The sequence below is a fragment of the Typha latifolia genome, chromosome 11 (genome assembly GCF_019914945.1).
Source record: "Typha latifolia isolate L0001 chromosome 11, TyphaL0001v2, whole genome shotgun sequence".
Lineage (NCBI taxonomy): Eukaryota > Viridiplantae > Streptophyta > Magnoliopsida > Poales > Typhaceae > Typha > Typha latifolia.
The window spans coordinates 8,913,746-8,931,779 of NC_133096.1; the positions used below are offsets into that span (position 1 = coordinate 8,913,746).

The 18,034-nt window shown below is 38.9% G+C and overlaps 5 protein-coding genes across 6 annotated transcripts; all 5 read right to left on the reverse strand.

The window, feature by feature from the left end:
- Positions 1 to 112: 112 nt before the first annotated feature.
- LOC140797510 (protein KINESIN LIGHT CHAIN-RELATED 1-like) lies at positions 113 to 3,565 on the reverse strand. Its single transcript, XM_073150992.1, has 3 exons — positions 3,428 to 3,565; positions 989 to 3,014; positions 113 to 432 (listed from the first exon to the last, which is right to left on the reverse strand). The coding sequence occupies exons 2-3, from the start codon at positions 2,944 to 2,946 to the stop codon at positions 216 to 218; spliced, it is 2,175 nt and encodes a 724-aa protein (XP_073007093.1). The 5' UTR covers positions 2,947 to 3,014; positions 3,428 to 3,565; the 3' UTR covers positions 113 to 215.
- A 726-nt stretch (positions 3,566 to 4,291) lies between these two features.
- On the reverse strand, positions 4,292 to 6,744 carry LOC140797512 (2-methylene-furan-3-one reductase). The gene is made up of 4 exons (XM_073150995.1): positions 6,216 to 6,744; positions 5,734 to 6,057; positions 4,968 to 5,127; positions 4,292 to 4,705 (listed from the first exon to the last, which is right to left on the reverse strand). The coding sequence occupies exons 1-4, from the start codon at positions 6,642 to 6,644 to the stop codon at positions 4,440 to 4,442; spliced, it is 1,179 nt and encodes a 392-aa protein (XP_073007096.1). The 5' UTR covers positions 6,645 to 6,744; the 3' UTR covers positions 4,292 to 4,439.
- A 245-nt stretch (positions 6,745 to 6,989) lies between these two features.
- On the reverse strand, positions 6,990 to 8,744 carry LOC140797514 (CASP-like protein 4A3). The gene is made up of 3 exons (XM_073150997.1): positions 8,141 to 8,744; positions 7,936 to 8,071; positions 6,990 to 7,453 (listed from the first exon to the last, which is right to left on the reverse strand). The coding sequence occupies exons 1-3, from the start codon at positions 8,560 to 8,562 to the stop codon at positions 7,262 to 7,264; spliced, it is 750 nt and encodes a 249-aa protein (XP_073007098.1). The 5' UTR covers positions 8,563 to 8,744; the 3' UTR covers positions 6,990 to 7,261.
- Positions 8,745 to 9,512: 768 nt separating this feature from the next.
- Positions 9,513 to 11,767, reverse strand: LOC140797513 (uncharacterized). The gene is made up of 5 exons (XM_073150996.1): positions 11,721 to 11,767; positions 11,056 to 11,568; positions 10,903 to 10,984; positions 10,153 to 10,367; positions 9,513 to 9,711 (listed from the first exon to the last, which is right to left on the reverse strand). Exons 2-5 carry the CDS (start codon positions 11,499 to 11,501, stop codon positions 9,591 to 9,593), a joined length of 864 nt encoding a protein of 287 aa, XP_073007097.1. The 5' UTR covers positions 11,502 to 11,568; positions 11,721 to 11,767; the 3' UTR covers positions 9,513 to 9,590.
- LOC140797511 (protein farnesyltransferase subunit beta) lies at positions 11,716 to 17,670 on the reverse strand. Of its 2 annotated transcripts, none has more exons than XM_073150993.1 (14): positions 17,406 to 17,670; positions 17,178 to 17,264; positions 16,972 to 17,077; positions 16,470 to 16,505; positions 16,204 to 16,286; positions 16,062 to 16,115; positions 15,286 to 15,337; positions 14,753 to 14,817; positions 14,272 to 14,328; positions 14,086 to 14,158; positions 13,514 to 13,600; positions 13,297 to 13,438; positions 12,896 to 12,999; positions 11,716 to 12,562 (listed from the first exon to the last, which is right to left on the reverse strand). In XM_073150993.1, exons 1-14 carry the CDS (start codon positions 17,564 to 17,566, stop codon positions 12,326 to 12,328), a joined length of 1,344 nt encoding a protein of 447 aa, XP_073007094.1. In that variant the 5' UTR covers positions 17,567 to 17,670; the 3' UTR covers positions 11,716 to 12,325. The 2 variants fall into 2 exon arrangements, with proteins under 2 accessions (XP_073007094.1, XP_073007095.1); XM_073150994.1 differs by having other exon boundaries at positions 16,430 to 16,505; positions 17,406 to 17,611.
- Positions 17,671 to 18,034: the final 364 nt, after the last annotated feature.

The following is an 18,034-nucleotide window of genomic DNA, read 5'->3' on the forward strand; positions in this document are numbered from 1 at the left end:
TTTCTGATTAAATCTGTAGCAGTGGAGTTTAGTTTGTTATTACGCATTACAAAAGTTCCATAGGCAAGATATTAATAAGAGTGTTAACTGATAAATACACCACACCCACAAGGCCACAGAATTAACTTTGTATTCCAATTTGAGAAGAGTATAAGTAGTAATACATCATGGGAATCATCGTGTCATCAACATAGAACATGAAAGCATTCTCCATGCTAGGCATTAATCTGCACTAAGATCTCTCTTCCAACATGGGAATGGACATCAAAAAGATCCTCCAGTGAAGTGGTTTTCCTGTGCCTTGGCCTGCCAGCTTCTTTCAGCAGCACTGCCAATCTTTTTCTCTCATCATGAACATCTGGGCTAGCTGTGCCCAGCTTCTCCTCCCTCGTTGCAACAACAAATTCCAATAAGTCAATGGCGTCATTTAACCTGCATCAGAATAGCAAATAAGGATCATAAGAAGCATTTCCTTTATGTAAACCTCGAAATTTTCTTACTTCAAGATATATCATTATGGTTGCACTATAACATTTAGGAAAATGTATATGAGAATGAACTTCTGATTGATGGTTAGTATGAATATAGATCTTAACCTGTCATCGAAAGTCCAAACTAAGTTGCTTTTGGAAGAAAGAAGCTTACTGTTTATGAACTTATTAGTTAGAAATATGACAAAGAAAAATACCGTGAACTCTAGTTATTTAATATCTAGATAGCACAATCAAATTGGAACCTATGATTTAGGAATTGTAATTAAAGAGCTTCTAGCCTATTTTCTTTTCGGTTAGATCCAAAAGAATGGCATCCAAATTGCAAGATTCTCAGAAAAAATGGCTCGGTCTAAATAGGACACAAGGTTCAAATATAAAGGAGTACCCTGATCAAGTTAGTAGGGAAAAAAATAAATAAACAAGCTCAGGTGTCAGACTATATATTTGTTGAACTCCTGAACCAAAGAAAATCATAAGGAATCAAGATACAGTACCTTCCCATTGCATCATAAGTTCCTGCTAAATTGCTATAAACTTCTAGTGTGTTTGGATGATAAGGTCCATACTCTTTCACCATAATATTCTTGGCTTCCTTAAATAATTCAGCAGCTTCATTTATTTCATTCAGCTGAACGGACGCTAAACCCATTTGGTTCAGAGCCATGCCAAAGAATCCAGGCTTTATTTTCCCACAAGCACGGAACTTCGTTATGGTACTCTGAAGGAAGGAGTAAGATTCAGAATAGTTTCTTTTGATGTAATGCAGTGCTCCCATCTGAGCCTCGATTCCAGCAATAGTGCTTTGCCGACCTGAGATATCATTATACATCTTATGTGCTCTCTGAAGCAGATTAAGTGCTTCATCAGTATCATCCATAGATCCATAGATAGCAGAAATTTCTGTGAGACCACAAGCAATTTCCTCAAGGGAAGCCCCTTGAAGAGGCTTTCCATAGATCTGCAGAGCATTTTCACAAAAGAACTTTGATTTCCTGAATTTTCCCTTCCGGTTATAAAGATCAGCAAGACGTATGAAAACAGAAGCAACAGATTGATGGTTCTCTCCTTTGGTTGACCTGAATACTGTAAGTGCTTTCTGGTATGCGAAGACAGCATCATCATATCTACCTAAAGCTAGATAAACATCTCCTATGCTGCAATCAACAGAAGCAACCTCCGTTTCCTCACCATTGGACATCATGGCCATGCTTGCTAGCACTAGATGCTTGAGAGCATTCTCATAATCTCCTTTGGTATCATAGATTAAGCCCATGAGCCTCCTATCTGCTGTTTCTTCCAGAGAAGAAAATTCATCCTTTTCTCGGTGGATATCAAGAGCCATCCTGCACATTCTCTCTGCCTCATCAAATTGCAATGTCTGCAAATGAGCCTCCGCCAAATATCTGCATGTCTCACCGACCCTTGAATCCATGTCGCCCAATGCTTGCCTTTGAACCTCTAGACCACTTCTATAACACTTTAACGAAGACTCCAGCTGGCCTGATATCGCATAAACATCACCCAATTGCATATACCCAAAAAACATAGCGAGGGCATGATCATGGCCCTGATTGGGGTCTGGAATTTGTAGTGACTGCTCTAGCACAGAGATTGCCTGGTTGTATTTCTTTAAATTGCAACAGATTGCCGCTACAGTGTGCAGACTCGTGACCAAATCCAAATTGGGTCTACCACCAGCACATTTCTCAAAGGATTTGGCTGCTCGAAGTGCAAATACCAGAGCCTTTTGTGGGCTATCTCCTGAAGCCATTGCATGCCTTGCTTGCTTAAGCAGAAAGGGCCCAAGATGCAGGTTAGACGTGCCTGCATCCAAGTCAACATCTTCCTTCAGCATCTTGGCATCTACATCCGATAAACTTCTTCTCTTCTTCACTAGGCTTTTTCCTATGTTAGATCCCTTTTCACCACATTCCTTGTCCTTCATGCTAGATTTTGCTTTCATGAGGACATCTGATTGAAACTGCATTAGAGGAGGCTTCTCAGACTTCTTTGATAATGCAGTGGACTTGTTGCCGGGTGAATGGGCTTTGCATGTCTTCTCGCACTTCCTGTCAGCAAACTCATCAACTCCTTTTGTAATTGAATCCTTCACATTGCCATACTCCTCTTTCACCACCTCCACAGTCTTTACCTCGCCATCAACGGAACCGCACAACTTAGAATCAACCATTGGCACAGTGTTTTCGCATCCAAATCTCCGGTGTGGAGGTAAGCCATCGTTGCAGCTCTTCTTTCCACGTACCCTCCCACGCAGTTCCTCGGTCGAAGTGTTAATGCTTCCTATGTTGGTCGAATAAGACCTCCTTTTCTGAGTGCTTTGGTTAGTCGAAGTACTAGATGATTTATTTTCAGGTAAGTTCCTTCTGATGTAGGAGGAATTCACCTTATTCATTACAATGCTCCCCTTAACTTGATCGTTTAACCCCGGCATTATAATTCAGATGGGGATAACGAATTCAAGTCTGAGACAGACTACAGACCTCCTCCAAGGAAAACAACCTATTATAAAACAGCCAAGAAAAAAAACATAAAATTAATTACAGGAGGAGAAAAAAGACCTGCTTAGGCATTAGATTGGATGGAAATGCTCACAAAATCAAAACCGTTAATTGAGATAAACATAGTCACTAATTACACAGAATCCACATTAACCCAAATGATTCAGAATATTTAAATCTACAGTTGGGCAATCACGAAATTATGATATAGCAAGAAAAGATAACAAAAGCGACCATTTCTTTACAGAAATCGAACAACTGCACCAATTTACCGATTGAATCCATCGATATTCTATCGATATCAAAGAACCTTTTTGCACTCGAAAACCCAAACAAGGAATTCATAAATTTATCACAAATACTATTTAAATGGGGCGAAGAATATATGAATGGCAAAATTGCAACAGGCCATACCGTAGATCTTGAATCAGAGAAAAAGATGGTCCTTTTCCATTAAATTCAATAGATCTTGAGTCGAAATCACGGGGTTGCAGAGGACGAATGTGGGGAAGAAAATTCCGCCACCTTCACCGCCTGCAACCGCATGGCTCTGTTTCTTTTATAGCTGGCTCGACTTCTATATAAGAACGGGAAGGATCGCGGATTGACCGAATTGCCCTTCTGTCGTCCTAATCGGAATCTTCTAATGGTTGTTAATAAATAGGATGATGAGGTTCGTAGGCTTCATGGGGTTTAAGGTCAGAGATGAATGATGTTAACAATTTAAGGAGTGTTCTATCCACACAAAAAAAAAATAAAATAAAGAAAACAGAGAAAAATAGAGAAAAAAAGAAGAAGATTATTTGAGATGTAATTTGCAAATAACCTGCGTGTAATTATCTTTGACTTATTTATCATCTATCGACGTGTGTGCCGTAAAGCAATCACTAAAAAAAAGTAACTTAATTTTAGATGAGAATAAGTGATTTATTAGACAATATAATTTTCTTTTTATAACAATGCCTACGTAGAGAGGAGATACAAGTAGAGATCTGCAAGCTTAGTTCAATATTTTAATTTCGAAGAACTCAATAGAGTGCTGCTTTTTTAAAAATTTCAGCAGGTCAAGCAGTAGACCACTCTTATCATCACATTTGCATTCATCATCATCTGATAACATTCTACTTGGATTTCAAGACTCACACGCTCATTGTTGTAAATCTTGAAATTTTCTTCTATCACTACTCTGAATAGAGATAATAGCTAATCTAGAATCTGCCTGCAAGTATCACTATGTCAGATATATATATTGATAACCAAGAACAACTAACTATCTAGTAGATCCAAGATTTAGTAATAATATATCACCAAACCCAGATTTACATATAGAAAACAAGAGAGTTTGGAGAGTAGCAGTTCTGATGAGCTACCTCAGATTTACACTGGATGCTTGCTTGCTTACCCAAAACTTCTTCCTTTCAAACTCTCATGCTATTGGATATATTACAATCTTTCCAGTAGCTCTCCCAGTTTCAAGATAAGAGAATGCCTCAACCACTTGGGAAAAAGAGAAGGGGCTCTTAGGATCAAGAAGAGGCTTCACCTTACCATTCTCAAGAAAAGAGTTAAGCTTTCCCAGGGAAGCCCCATTAGAAGTGACGACAAATCTGAAACCTGGGGGAGTGACAGCACCAGTGAGAACTACCACACTGCCCCCTTCTTTCACTGCTTTCACTGCTCTTTCGCACTGACCTGTATAAGTTTACAGGTAGCAAATAAACATGAAAGCTGAAAAATATTTAAGCATGTCAGTTCTTAAAGGAGTTAAGCTTGTGACTTATTCCAATTACGACAAGATTTATTCTCAATTATCTGCAATCCTGTGTATCAATGTCATAGTTCAACTCTCCTTAAATTTTAGATTTAAGGAGTTTTGATGGTATTCTCCCATTCTTTTTTCTAAAAGTAGTTTTGTAATTGTTTCACCAGAGAATCAAGTAGAAGTAAGTCTTACCAACAGCATCATATACTACATCAAACTTCTCTGGTAGCTCTTCAAAGTTTTCCTTGGTGTAGTCTATTGCTAAATCAGCTCCTAGATTTTTCAGTACCCCCAGTTTTCCGGTGCTAGAAGTGGCAACAACTTTTGATGCACCAAAGACTTGCTTTGCTAGCTGCAAAAGAAAACAATATGTCAAATTTGATATGTATATGTAGGAATATCTGACAAGCCCTTGATCTGAAGCACAAAATAGAACCATAAAGGAAGAGCAGATGTGCAACAAAGGGAGTAGCTCTGATGTTGGTAGGGCATAAATAGTTTCAGTTTCTACAAGGCAAGCAGATCATAGAATACTACTCTTATTTGCAGTTCTAGCTACAAAAATGATCTTGTCAATTTTTACTGGCAGCCATTTCCAGTGATTATATGCAGATGAACAAGCATATAAAAAAAAAGTGAGATATTACACAATTACTGGTCTCAGTAAATTAATCAAAAAAGTTGGGTGTTCCTTCTGTTATCAAAACAGCTAATCGACTCTAGTGTCTGACATTGTGTTTCTTGTGAACAACTTTTACTTGCTAACGGAGATTAATTGCAATCAAAGTCAACGATTTCTTACATTCTGATGCTATTGATTTTATCTAGGTACCCACTAGAAATTTAAACTTGCTAAAGTAGAAGTCATAAATAAGCCACCATATAGAAAACTAGCAGCAAAATTCTTCAGCTCAATTATAGTAAGTAAGAATGAACGGAATGGTGAAGAATTCAGTACCTGAATCACCAGGGAACCTACTCCACCAGCACCACCTAGCACAAGAATAGATTTACCAGCAGAAAATCCAGCTCTTTCCAAACCCTCATATGCTGTCTCAATAACTAGCGGCAGACTAGCAGCCTGCGCAAAATCTAGATTCTTAGGTTTAATAGCCAACAACTTCTCCTCAACAGCCGTGTATTCTGCAAGCGAACCATATTGCTTTGGATTCTCCAAAGCTTTCTCATTTATGTCACCATATACTTCATCTCCTTCTTTTAGATTCTTGACTTGGCTACCCACCTTAACCACTACACCAGCCACATCATAACCTGGAACAGTCTACCAATCAACAAGAACATTGATAAATTAAAGGACTATAGATGATTGAAATTTCTAAAATTTCGATAAGATCAAGGCGTCCCAACTCCCAAGTGCTAATAAACTCACCAAAAATGAAGATATAAATAGGCATTTATTAAGAGATAAATTAAACTCACTGGTAAAGGGGAATCGGTAGATTTGAACTTCCCCTGCCTCCTCTTGAAATCCACCGGGTTGATCGCGGCGGCGAAAACCTTGACAAGAACTTGGTCTTCCTTCACCTCCGGGACCGCGACCCCCTCGTCGAACCGCAAGACGCCGGCATCGCCGTACTCGTCGTAGGCCCACGCCTTCATCTTCTTCGGAATCTCGAAACCAGCGGCGATGGCAGTCTCCGTCGATGAGGATGCCGATTGCGAGCTCGCAGAGACTCTGAGAAGAGGAAAAGTCCCAACTTGGTCTCTCCTTGGTCTTCTTATGCTTCTAGTAGAGAATCCTCTCTTTAGAATGGAAGGGGAGGAAGGAGAGATTAAGGCTTTGAGAGGGGAGGAGGAGAGGTGGTGGTGGGATTTGAAGGGGATGGCGGAGGAGAGGAGAGCTTCCATACTCCAACGGCTATCACCAACTGCTTTATCCTTTCCCGGGGATGTTGGGGGAAATAAAATGAGTGAGAACGATTAAAAGAGAAGAGGATAAGTTCACCGCCGGTAGGAATAAGTGGAAGGGAATTTTCAGTTCACACCCTGCATTGGTGTATGTTTATTTTGGATCAAACTATCCACTCCACTGGAAAAGTATATGGTTGACTTAAAGGGTATTTTTAATTACTTTATTCGATAATGTAAAATCAAAGCAAAATAGATAAAAGGCATGGTTAAACTGAAATAAACACATAATATAGAGGGAGTGAAAAAAAATTCCTTAAAAAATAGAAGAATGAGACTTCGATATAATATTATTCCATTATAATGGAAAAACCTCTCTAAATTACAGCCACCCAGTAATAAATATATTTCAAATTGCTACTGGGTTAATCAATTATACTTACAACCCGATTTTCAGTAAACAAGTTTAAAAGCTTTTATTTGTTTTATTAAGAGAAGCATAGAAGAAAGAAAGAAAAAAAGAAAAAAAAAAAAGGGAAAAGAAGAATCAATGACCCATCAGTGTGTGTGGTTTGTATACCAAATTTACAACAAATAAGCATTCTTCATATACTCATCTAAGAATCCCAGCTGAAGACATTGTATGCAGAGATGATCGAGTTGAGAGCAAGTGCGATGAATGCCAGAAAAGACATGGCAACAGAGGCACTGATCATCTTTGTGAAGTCATCACCTCCAAATCTTGATACCCAGACATCGTTACGAGAGGCTGCTACTGATGATGCTGAGATTAGTAGATAAGCTAATATCTGCAATAAATTAAAACCTTATAAGGTTTTCATCGTATCAATTTTGCAAAACATTAATGTTAAAAGTTTACTTTGAATAAACATATAAAATAAATACTATAATTTTAATATTTTTTAGACGTTGGAGTTAATATTTAATAAATTTCTCATTTAAAAATATTATACGCATATAATTTGAGTTCATTCTTTTAGAAAGATCGACCAAATTATATAATTTATATATATAAGAAACTTAATTTTTATGTATAACTTATAATTGATCTAGGAGACCATAATTTATTTTAAAAAAACTTGTTGGTGTGCCCATATAAATTTCAGACTCTTAGCTATGTAAAAAAGACAACTTTAAGCATAAAAGTGTTCCTCCAAAACAACAAACTACTAATAGGACAAAATAAATGAACCTATGAATTGACGTCATCTTCTTACTTGAAACCAAAGTTTCAGAGTAAATTTTGCCGCTAGAAAAGGTTTTCACTAACCTGATCCATGGCCAAATCGAAGTAGAAACTCAATGGACGGCGAACGAAGTGCCTCATTTTGATCGTACGGTAGACCTCAGCGAACACCTGGTACCCTGAGTAGAGAAACCCAATCACATTCACACCCACGCAGTACCTGCGGTACAAGATTAACTTAGTACTTCACTAACACGGCAACACGAAAGGCTCGATTCCGTAAACGTACCGGTATTCCTCGTATCGCTCGTAGGAGTCGCCGGCCCAGCCCTTCGTCTTATCGGCCGCCATGACCGAGAACGAGATCATGCACAGCACAACCGCCGAAACCCTAAGCCCGATCACCGCCCTTCTCACCTCCGCCTTCCTCAAGTTATCCGGCAACGCAGGCACCCGTCCTCCGCCAGGCAACGCCTTCACATCCGCCGGCGGCCGTTCCTCCCGACTCAGCCGGTTCGCTATCGTCACCACCGTCTCCGGCGTGGTCCGTGGCGGGCGGTCCGGGTTCAGGTTCGGGATCGGGTTCGCGTTCTCCGCGGGGCGGAGCGGTGATCGGAGAGGGGAGCGGAGCGGGCTCCTATTGGGCGGAGGCAGCGGGGTCGGGTTCTCCGCCGCCTTCTCTGGCAGCGGTGAACGGAGCGGGGACTCCATAACGCTATCACTATTGGAAGTTGGAGGGTGGTTTCAAGAAATTAAATAGGTTATACACTTATACCATTCATTTATTTTTTATTTTGAATTATTGAGGGGGTTGGGAGGGGCCACTCGGAAGAGAATTTATTATATCAGAAGGAAGGAAAGAATTAAGGGCGAAGGAAAGCTACGATGACGAAGACGTAAAAGAAACGCGTTAAGTGGTGGTGTTAAAATTAAATTATGATAACATAATATCAAAAATATAAAGTAAGGTAAAGCAAATGCAACAATAGCCGAGGGGCCAATCTGACTGATGTTATTGTGTGTTTCTCAGCTGGAAAGGCAGCAGTTTGAGTCATATAAGACCTTTGTTGGTCTAAACCGTAAGATATGGTTACAGATGATCCATCTTAATCAGTGGTATGTGGTCATGCACTCATCCACATAAATTAGTATATGTGCAATTGTGTACAAAGAAATAAGAAAAGACCATCAAAGACAAGGAAAGTGAGACAAAAGTAAGCATGTGTAGGAAAATTGTTATAGGAGAAAGCAAGAGATGCTCATCTGAATCTGATACCTTTCACTTGGAAGGCTTCTATACGAAAAGCCAAGGATCAAAATTATCAGAATAAGTTAATCACATGCATTTTACCAATCAAATAGACCACTTGACACCAACCTCCTGTCCTGAATACTTGGATGTACCAGGTTCGTTCCCCACATTGGGGATCACTAAGGTAGCTTTTGAGATCATGGACTTTCTATCGTTGCACGAGATTTCGTTAACGGTTTCAGTATCGGAATCTTCAGATAAATCAAGAAGACTTTCATGGCAACGGTTATAATTTGAGCGGGAGAGTTAAGTAGCACCTGATTTTGACTTTCACGACAACTTTCATGCCAACTTATGCTCAAGCTTGACTTATTTCTCATTCAACCCAGGTTACCAGGTTTGAAGCATAATGAACAAATCATGGCTGTATAAATTAGTTGAGTACCTACAGTGTAGATTCCTTCTGTAAGAACTTGACAAGAAAATATCATTTGCAACTTGGCGGGTTTTTACACTTATAAACAGCAGAAGCTGGTTGCTTGTACTCTGGAATGCTGCTCGGGTCAACTATCCTTACCTCGCCAGGGGTGAAGTGCAAATCGTTGTGCCTGTATCCAAAGCAAAAGACATTTAGAATTGAAATTTATACAGAGAAAAAGGAGGAAAGAGCCTTTCTTTGAGGAACATTACTAGGAGAAGCAAGTTGATAGTTTCACCACAACCAGGTCTAAATGATCAGCTTAAGGACTTGATAATAGCAAAATAAGTGGTAGTTTTTAAAAAGATGCAGTTTTTGAACAAGGAAACATTTTAGGGAACAATTACTCTGCATTAGAATTCTGATTGCTGGTCTCTAGAAAATTACTTGATAAAATGAAGAACATTAGGCCAAAGATTGAGACAGATGGCAGTTAATTCATCAGAATGGCATCTTAGACAGCAGATAAGAATTATACAATCAAATGCCTTGGAAGATCAGCTGGACTTGGAGAGGCAGTGTATATATTCAATGCAGAACAACTGTAAAAAGAACTAATAATAATCGTTACCTGCGCAAATCCAGCCCTACCAAGCCGGCTTGTAGAACTGTTAAATTGTCTGAATCTGGTGAAACAATAATTACAGTATCTCCAGAATACTGAGTCTCCAATATAGACATGAGCTGTGTGACCCGAACAAATACATCTGATACACTCTCATTCGGTGTTCCATCAGCAATTGGAGGAGGCTTGATATCTGGAGAAATATTATCTGAAGCATATACCTGAAGTACTTACACAAAAGAAGAAAATAAGAACACAAGTGATTGGCAGAAAGCTGCCGTGCAAATCATACACCACATAACTTCAGTCAGATGACCATTTATCTGAGTTAGGTAAAATAGACAGAGCAATTATACCGATAATTATAGCCTAATTCATCTCTATGCCGGTTCTTAATATTCTCAGGCTAATCCTTTCTAGTTTTTATCATAAGATGGATCAGGTATTTCCCTCAGTTCTCCAACTCATGGACTTTAAAGATTGGTAGGTGTTCTCATATTACATCAGTTGTTATCTAATAGGATAGCCACTTTTATCATCTAAATATCACTTAAATTATTTGCAATAAAAAAGTCCAATCTTTAACCAGAGCTGAGGTTAACATCAGTTTAAAAGTTTCTCCAACGTTATTGGTTTGACCAATAAAATATTCACTTTCTTATCTGAGAACAGTCATCTGAGAATATAATACAGGAGGCAAGAGATAAATGAACCCAACACACATTGCTAATAATAGTATTCCATTTACTCCCATACCTCAGCTAAATCTCCCAAGCTCCTCCCTTCGAATGCCCCCAAACCCCTCGCATCCAAGAAGCTATACTCCGGCACGATACGACTAATAAAAACAAATATTAATCACCATAATTAGCGAAGATTACAAGTCCAGAACGAACACTCGCACCAAACCTGCGGTCGACTCCGTTGACGGAGGCGATGATCTCGGCGGCCTGGTAGGATCTCTGCGTAATGGACGGCCAGATCCAGCACGCGTCGTCGCACGCGCCGAGGCGCTTGAGCTCGAGCGCGGCACGTGCGGATTGGCGGAGGCCTTCCTGGGAGAGGCCGCTGTCGACGGAGGTCTTGGCGACAGGGTTGGTGCGGACGATGCCGGAGGATTCGTAGGATGACTCACCGGAACGGACGAGGAAGTAGCGGTTGACGAGGCGGGAAGGGGGCATGCGGAAGAGGCCGCGGGAGAAGGAAGGAGGAGTGGAGAGGGTGAGGGAGAGGGAGAGGTGAAAGGAGAGGAGGAGGTGGCGGCGAAGGGGGAGCAGGAGATTAGGCGATGGTGGTGGTGCCGGAGGAGGAGAGAGGAGCGGTGGTGGCGTAGGGTGGGATGGGGAGGTAAGCATTTGATCAGTGTTCCTTACGAGACTTCGGAACTTTTGGTGGTTTGTATTTGGATAGAGGCTCCTTTTCCTTTGGTTTATATGCACAAGAGAGCCGATTAAATGGAATGGGGAGTTAATCACATAAATGTAGGATGTATTTGAAAAGAAAAAGTATTGCTGAAAATTTTGACTTCTTACATAGCAAAAGTTAAAAGTAATATATACGGAGCACAGATTTACCTATGAATGCAAAGAATCCATTAAACAATAGTCTTGACTCTTGAGGAAAGTATTTAAGCAAACAATACAATCTAATGAACCAAGCCAGTTTGAATTCCTCATCAACAATCAGGTCTCAGCTTCCAATCTGTTACATGCAATCTAACCAGCTAAATAGTGTCCACACATAATAAATTGGTGGAATGCACATTATCTCGATACTGCATGAAATCTAATATTAAATTAACATCGAAAGAAATGTGAAGCCTGTCCTTTACGGATCTTACATCCATGATCCAGAAGTTGAGCGCACAAGACAATTGTTTAAGATCTGAAAAAAGAGCCTAGTAGCAGTACGAATTCAGGGACGGTGATCTGGCTGTCAAGATTATCATTTTGTTGAACTTTCCACAAGCACCAAAAAAAAAAAAAATATTGAATCCTTCAGCTCCGGGGCTTTGATCCTTCACATTCAGACATTAGCTACATTTCTGACATTAGCTGGAGAATCCTTTGGGCTAGATGAGTATGGTCGGATCCTTTTTTTTAATACATTTTTTGCCGAAAGGCCTTTATATTTAGGGTTCCTATATTATTAACTGGTACCCAGCTCTAGGAAGTCTTGCTCAGGCTCTTGAAAAGAACTCATGTGCCTTATAGTACCTGTCAAGGACCACATTGTAGAGTGGATGGACTGGTTCCAACAAATTCGAGTATGGGCCTAGTACCGCATTGGGCAATGGAGCAGAATCAAAATCTCGTGTACAGCTATATTGGCTCACAGAGAGACCACTGAGACAGTAACATGTGTGGTAGAAATCTCGGTGCTTCCCGGGCTTGTCCTTGAAACCTCCCTCCAGGACCTGTAGAAACAAAAGTTGACTGATAGGTTCACAAAGCTCAGATAAAAAATTATGCATTAGAAAAAAGTTTGTAGCAAATACAATCTTAAATCTCTATATAGTAGCAGTGCACCCATGATCCTATATATGCCTATATTGGTTCAACTGTTCCACCTAAATAGTTTACTGTCCATATATGTGGAGGAAGGTTTAGATTCAGTTAATCTTTCTGAACCACCAGTTTTTTATCTCAACGAGCTAGGATAGCTAATCTCCTGCCAAATTTTATTGCCCAAACCTGAATAAATCTTTCCATATTCTATGATATATTAACATTTGATAATGCATCATTACCTGTGAACAGAGTATTATATATTGTTGTAATGCGATGGCGTGAAATAGAGGACCTGTCTGATTCTGTCTCTTAACAAAAGCAAAACCAATATCCGAGAAGTCTCCTGTTTCAAAAACATTCCACTGTATAGTCAGGATTATGAGAGAAAATCTAGATGAGCATTGCAGCAGTGGAGTGAGAAAATTAGACTACTATAGAATTCAATGTCTGGTTAGCATGATTACAAAGCTAAAGTGCTGATTCAGCCAAAGTACAGTGAAGCAACCATACTGCTCTGAGTAAACCATAGCCTGATCACAAGGGCCTCTGGTTAAGTTTATTCTACATCAGAGCTTATATAAGGTGCTCTACCTACACTTTTAGAATGAGTAGCAGGAAACAAATCCATGTGAATGCTTACCAATACAGGATCTCTCTCCAGCCAAATCAGATGATCTAGTGTCAGAGGCAATGTCTGCAGATTCCTCTCTATTGACAAATGATGATTTCAATTGTCCATCGACCATTTGCATCAACTTTTGCATTAAAGCAAACACACCTCCCTAGTAAAATCGCATATTTTTAGAACAAAAAGTGGAGCACTTAGAAAGAAAACGGAAGATGGAGATGACAATTACTTGCCAAAAGGAATAGCAACCATCGACCAATTTATTTGTTCGACCTTGAAATCCACATTCAACTCCTTGACGAAACGCCACCCAACCCTATTAGCAATAATGAAACCAACAAATTGTTGGGCTAAGTACATTCTGAAAAGTGATCTACAAATATCTTTGTAAGCATCTGGTAATCAACAAAAAGAACAAGGACTAATGCAAGTAAACTATATGGTAAAAGCAGGTAGAGATAAGACGAATATTTTGCTAGCTTCCTGATCAGGAAAGTGTGACAATTTGCGCTAGAATTCTATTATGAAATGAAAGAAGGTCTGTATAAAAGAAAATTTGATCACACTTCCTATAAATATTAGGACATCAGTAATGCATTTACTGTCACAAGAAATTTAATGTGTGAACTACAAGAACAAGCACTAAGGATCCCAGACATCATATTCTGGATATAGGCACACATGAGACAATACTCCATAAGTAAAAGGAATTCAGATAATAAAATTAAGCAAAAAGAGAATATAGACAAAAAGAAACACCTCGGGAACTCAAAAGTGTATGATATTTATAGACTTGCTTACCATCAAACCAGGCAGGTCAAGCTTATCAGCCTCGTTAATCAGAATCATTGTGGCCAGCCCACAAAATGTGTACCTTAAGAAAAGCAATTTCAAAATGTAAGGTCAAACTACATTGCAATATTTTTAATTAGCACAATGATGCATCCATTGGCATGACACAAAAGTTAAGTTTCCAATGAAACATACCCACCATGAGCTTCAGAATGAGGCTCCCCAGCAATACCACCTTCATATGTTTGACATCTGAATTGAAGAAATTAATGAATTATTATTAATCATATAAAGGAACACTAAAGAGCAGCAACACACAATTTTGCTAGATAAAATTAGAATAACAAAGGAAAGATATTCATCAACACACCACTACAATCCAACATAAAGAATTTCACTAAAAAGGCTGCTTTATAAATGAATGTTAAAGAGATCAACCAAAATTTGAATGGACCAGACCTGCAAAAGGAATAGGCAAAACTAAAAAAACATATAGAAAGAAGATATATATATATATATATATATATATATATATATATATATATATATATGCCATAAAAGAAGTTCTCTAAATATAAAATACTGCTTCATAAAGAGAAAATAGAATATATTGCTGAATTTTGTGGAAAATTTATGCAAGAGGAAGGAGGCAATGAAAATATCATGAAGAACAAACCTCAATATGTAACTTCCAAGATCTTCCGCAAGTTCAATATCCAGAATGTTCAAAAGACTTGCAACCTGATGCCATAACAATAAGTTTGAGCTTCTGAGTATAGAGTGGAAAAAATCTAACAAGACGTAAGATTGAACTCATTGAACAATATGGTTTGCACTTTGCAATTGGTGGTGTTAGTATTTACACCCAGAATGTTATGTTCACAGGAATGCTTTGTATCTTTACATAAACTTGCTGGAGTCATATTACCACATCTCAAAGCAGTTTCCAAGTTATTATTATGGAAGAGATTTAAGGTTTTTACATACATACTGACTAAGATAGACTTAGTATCATATCTAACCCAGAAAACTTTGGAGCTGACCCTAGACCATCACCATCACCATTCGGAGATACTTAGATCCACACTACTCACTCAGTAAGGTATAGAATAAACTTAGTAAATTCAAGATCTTTGTCCCTGATTGCATAAGTTACACATGTAAAATGCAAGTATTAAATAGAAAAGGCAATGATGAGAACTAACTTACTGAGATTGCTGTATAGCAAGCACGAACATCAATCTCACCACCATCATGCATCCTGATTAAAAGAAGAATACTGTCTATTAAACTAAATCTTTTTGCCATAGCATATATAGTTTATTACATTCTAAGCAGTAAATGATCAATGAATAAACTAATTGAAAGGCGCTAGATGTTGATTTTGGTAATGAAGCAGAAAAGAATCAAAAAGAGGCAATTTTAGATCAAACAAGCTCCAAAGTTCTATAGGAGCTTAGGTGCTGGTCACGATGCATATGTGTAACTATGTCAAAAATTAGCAACACAAATATGAGATTGGGCGCCCTTAGGAGAGAATAAAGATCTAATGTGCATGACTGCACTTTCAGTGAGAAAGCAAGTTGAGGAGCAACACTACTAGAAAAGGAAGCAGGATCCACAACTACAACATGTCCAGATTGATGCTTCAGATAGAAGAATCAGATTTTTTGCAACATAAACTTTTCAAGCAGGTGTGATAATATAGCATGTTCAGCCAACAAATAGGATAGCTTATCCCAGAAGCAAGACAAACCATGGGCATGACCTGATAAACATTGATGCAGAATTCTATCTTTATAGCATCTAACAGGTCAAGTTTAAGACACAAGCAACTTTCACCTAAGAGCAAATCACATCTCTCTGCATTATCAATTGCGCATCCAAGTTCTTTCATGCAGGGGTAGTTCCTAATTATCAAGAAATTTCTTAAAAGGTAAAACCCAATAGTGGAATCTAATTGACAAATACTATTCCAATCATACCTGAAGGCTCCTGAAGAATCTTTCATCCGCAACAAAAACTTGTGCAAATAATCTCTGAGAAACAAAGAACATAAAATTTTGTTAATCAAAAGGCACCCAAAATTGGCACATAATCAGATGATGAAACAACAAAAATGACTACCTATTTATCGATGATAAAGCTCTATCACTTCCTAAAGTGACAAGTGCATTTACTGCAGCATAAGTTGTTGCAAGATGAGGCATCTGACAGAAGAATTTGACAAAATGAATGGTCAGAGGAAAATGAAAGGAAGTATAATACTGCCGAACATATGCTCACTAATTTGCTGATAAAAATAACCAATATACCAACTGAAATGATCTAAAACTTTTCAGAAAATAATTACTCTCAAAAAAGAGGTGGCATCTACAAAGGATAGCACAGACCTGCCCTGGTCCACCACCATATCCACCATCTTTGTCCTGTATTGAACATCATAAAAGATCAAATTCTAGACAGAGTTGAAAGGAAAAAGGTGCGTGTTAAAGAGACTTAGTATCAAAGAACAGAGTTGACCAATGTGCAACTGCCTAGCATACGTTACTTTTGATATGCAAGGACCAAATCCAATAAGTCCTATACTTCTTTCACAGTTTCACCCCCAAATCCCTCCTAATTTGTAACTTTGAGTTTGAGTACATAAATATCCCCAATCATGCCTAAGATAAGTGCACAATAGTCAAATGTTGGACTTTCTGTTGGGAGCCTTAAACATAATCTTCGGATGGTTAATGTCACATAGAAAAGTTCAGGGTGGCACTCTATATCTATTTTATAATACTAAAGCCATGGGGGAGCATATGTATTTTCCCCTAATTGAATTCTTGAACTTCATCTGAACGATATAACAAAACAAATACAACACAAACGTCTTAGGAAATATCAAACCTGACAACGAGACAAGAAATCCACGATATCATCCTCAAGTTCTGGCTCGAGCATCTCTCCCAATAACGCAACCGAATGAACAATCCAGTAACACAGCCAAGGCCGACTGAATCCACAAACAACTCATCCTCATATAAACCAAAAAGCCATGGAACAGCATAAATATCGTCAAATAAGATGACAAATAAAAGGAGAAAACATCTTACTTAGCATCTAGCACGTTAAAGTTGGGCCCAAGTAGTCCGAGTCCTTTCGTCAAATATTCCACATGCTTATCGCGCCACAATTCTAACCTACAACAAAAACAGGGGGGAAATGGCTTTTGATTCGAGCGAGCAAATCATCGAACAAGTGGTGGGCGAATGATTCGCTGAGAAAAGATTACGAGTAAATAAGAGAAAATGTTAAGTTTAGCAGTCGGTAGGAGAGTTTACATGAGAGATTGGGTGCGGGGTGCGACGCCATTGAGGACCCTGTAGATCTCGGCGACCTTGCCTTCTACACTGAGCTGCTCGAGCTGCGTCACGGTGAGCTGGATCCGGGGATCTGTCGCGGACGACGATGGCGAAGAAGAGGAAGAAGGAGAGGGTTTCATGGCTTCGCACCGAGAGAGAGAGAGAGAGAGAGAGAGAGCGGCTTTGTTCTGCTAGCCCTTTCAGGCGTGCTCTATAAGCTTCTCCTTCACAAAAGTTCTATTTACCACTTTGGAATCTAACGAGATTTCTTTTACAAGTACTTCGATGCAAGAATAATAAGTAGACTAATTACCGGACCAGATCTACGAGTCAAACACAACAAAATTAATCCTCTATAAATTATCGCACTGTTGAGCAGGGTTTGAACCAAATCACCACTTGCATACATATATAATTTTCTTTTCTTTTTCTTTTTCTTTTTCCTTTTCCTTTCCCAGGCGAGGCCCAGCACTAATGCTCGACTCCACGACCTGTTGTGGTTGGTATTTCAAACTTTTTTATAAAAAAATTAGTAATTTCATTACATTCTATAAACTTAGTACACAACATCAGAACATAGACAGTAAGTCAATAAATAATTCCCGCAA

Coding starts and splice junctions, on each gene's coding strand:
- LOC140797510 (XM_073150992.1), bottom strand. CDS start 2,946: ATGCCGGGGTTAAACGATCAAGTTAAGGGGAGCATTGTAATGAATAAG. Junction 433..988: donor ACTTATGATGCAATGGGAAG/GTACTGTATCTT, acceptor ATTCTGATGCAG/GTTAAATGACGCCATTGACT.
- LOC140797512 (XM_073150995.1), bottom strand. CDS start 6,644: ATGGAAGCTCTCCTCTCCTCCGCCATCCCCTTCAAATCCCACCACCAC. Junction 6,058..6,215: donor CTACCGATTCCCCTTTACCA/GTGAGTTTAATT, acceptor GTTGATTGGTAG/ACTGTTCCAGGTTATGATGT. Junction 4,706..4,967: donor TGTAGTATATGATGCTGTTG/GTAAGACTTACT, acceptor AAACTTATACAG/GTCAGTGCGAAAGAGCAGTG.
- LOC140797514 (XM_073150997.1), bottom strand. CDS start 8,562: ATGGAGTCCCCGCTCCGTTCACCGCTGCCAGAGAAGGCGGCGGAGAAC. Junction 8,072..8,140: donor GAGCGATACGAGGAATACCG/GTACGTTTACGG, acceptor CTTGTACCGCAG/GTACTGCGTGGGTGTGAATG. Junction 7,454..7,935: donor TCGATTTGGCCATGGATCAG/GTTAGTGAAAAC, acceptor AATTTATTGCAG/ATATTAGCTTATCTACTAAT.
- LOC140797513 (XM_073150996.1), bottom strand. CDS start 11,501: ATGCTTACCTCCCCATCCCACCCTACGCCACCACCGCTCCTCTCTCCT. Junction 10,368..10,902: donor GCTTGGGAGATTTAGCTGAG/GTATGGGAGTAA, acceptor TAAGTACTTCAG/GTATATGCTTCAGATAATAT. Junction 9,712..10,152: donor GTAGGGCTGGATTTGCGCAG/GTAACGATTATT, acceptor CTTTGGATACAG/GCACAACGATTTGCACTTCA.
- LOC140797511 (XM_073150993.1), bottom strand. CDS start 17,566: ATGAAACCCTCTCCTTCTTCCTCTTCTTCGCCATCGTCGTCCGCGACA. Junction 16,116..16,203: donor GCTTTATCATCGATAAATAG/GTAGTCATTTTT, acceptor TTTGTTTCTCAG/AGATTATTTGCACAAGTTTT. Junction 13,000..13,296: donor TGGAGAGAGATCCTGTATTG/GTAAGCATTCAC, acceptor TTTTTGAAACAG/GAGACTTCTCGGATATTGGT.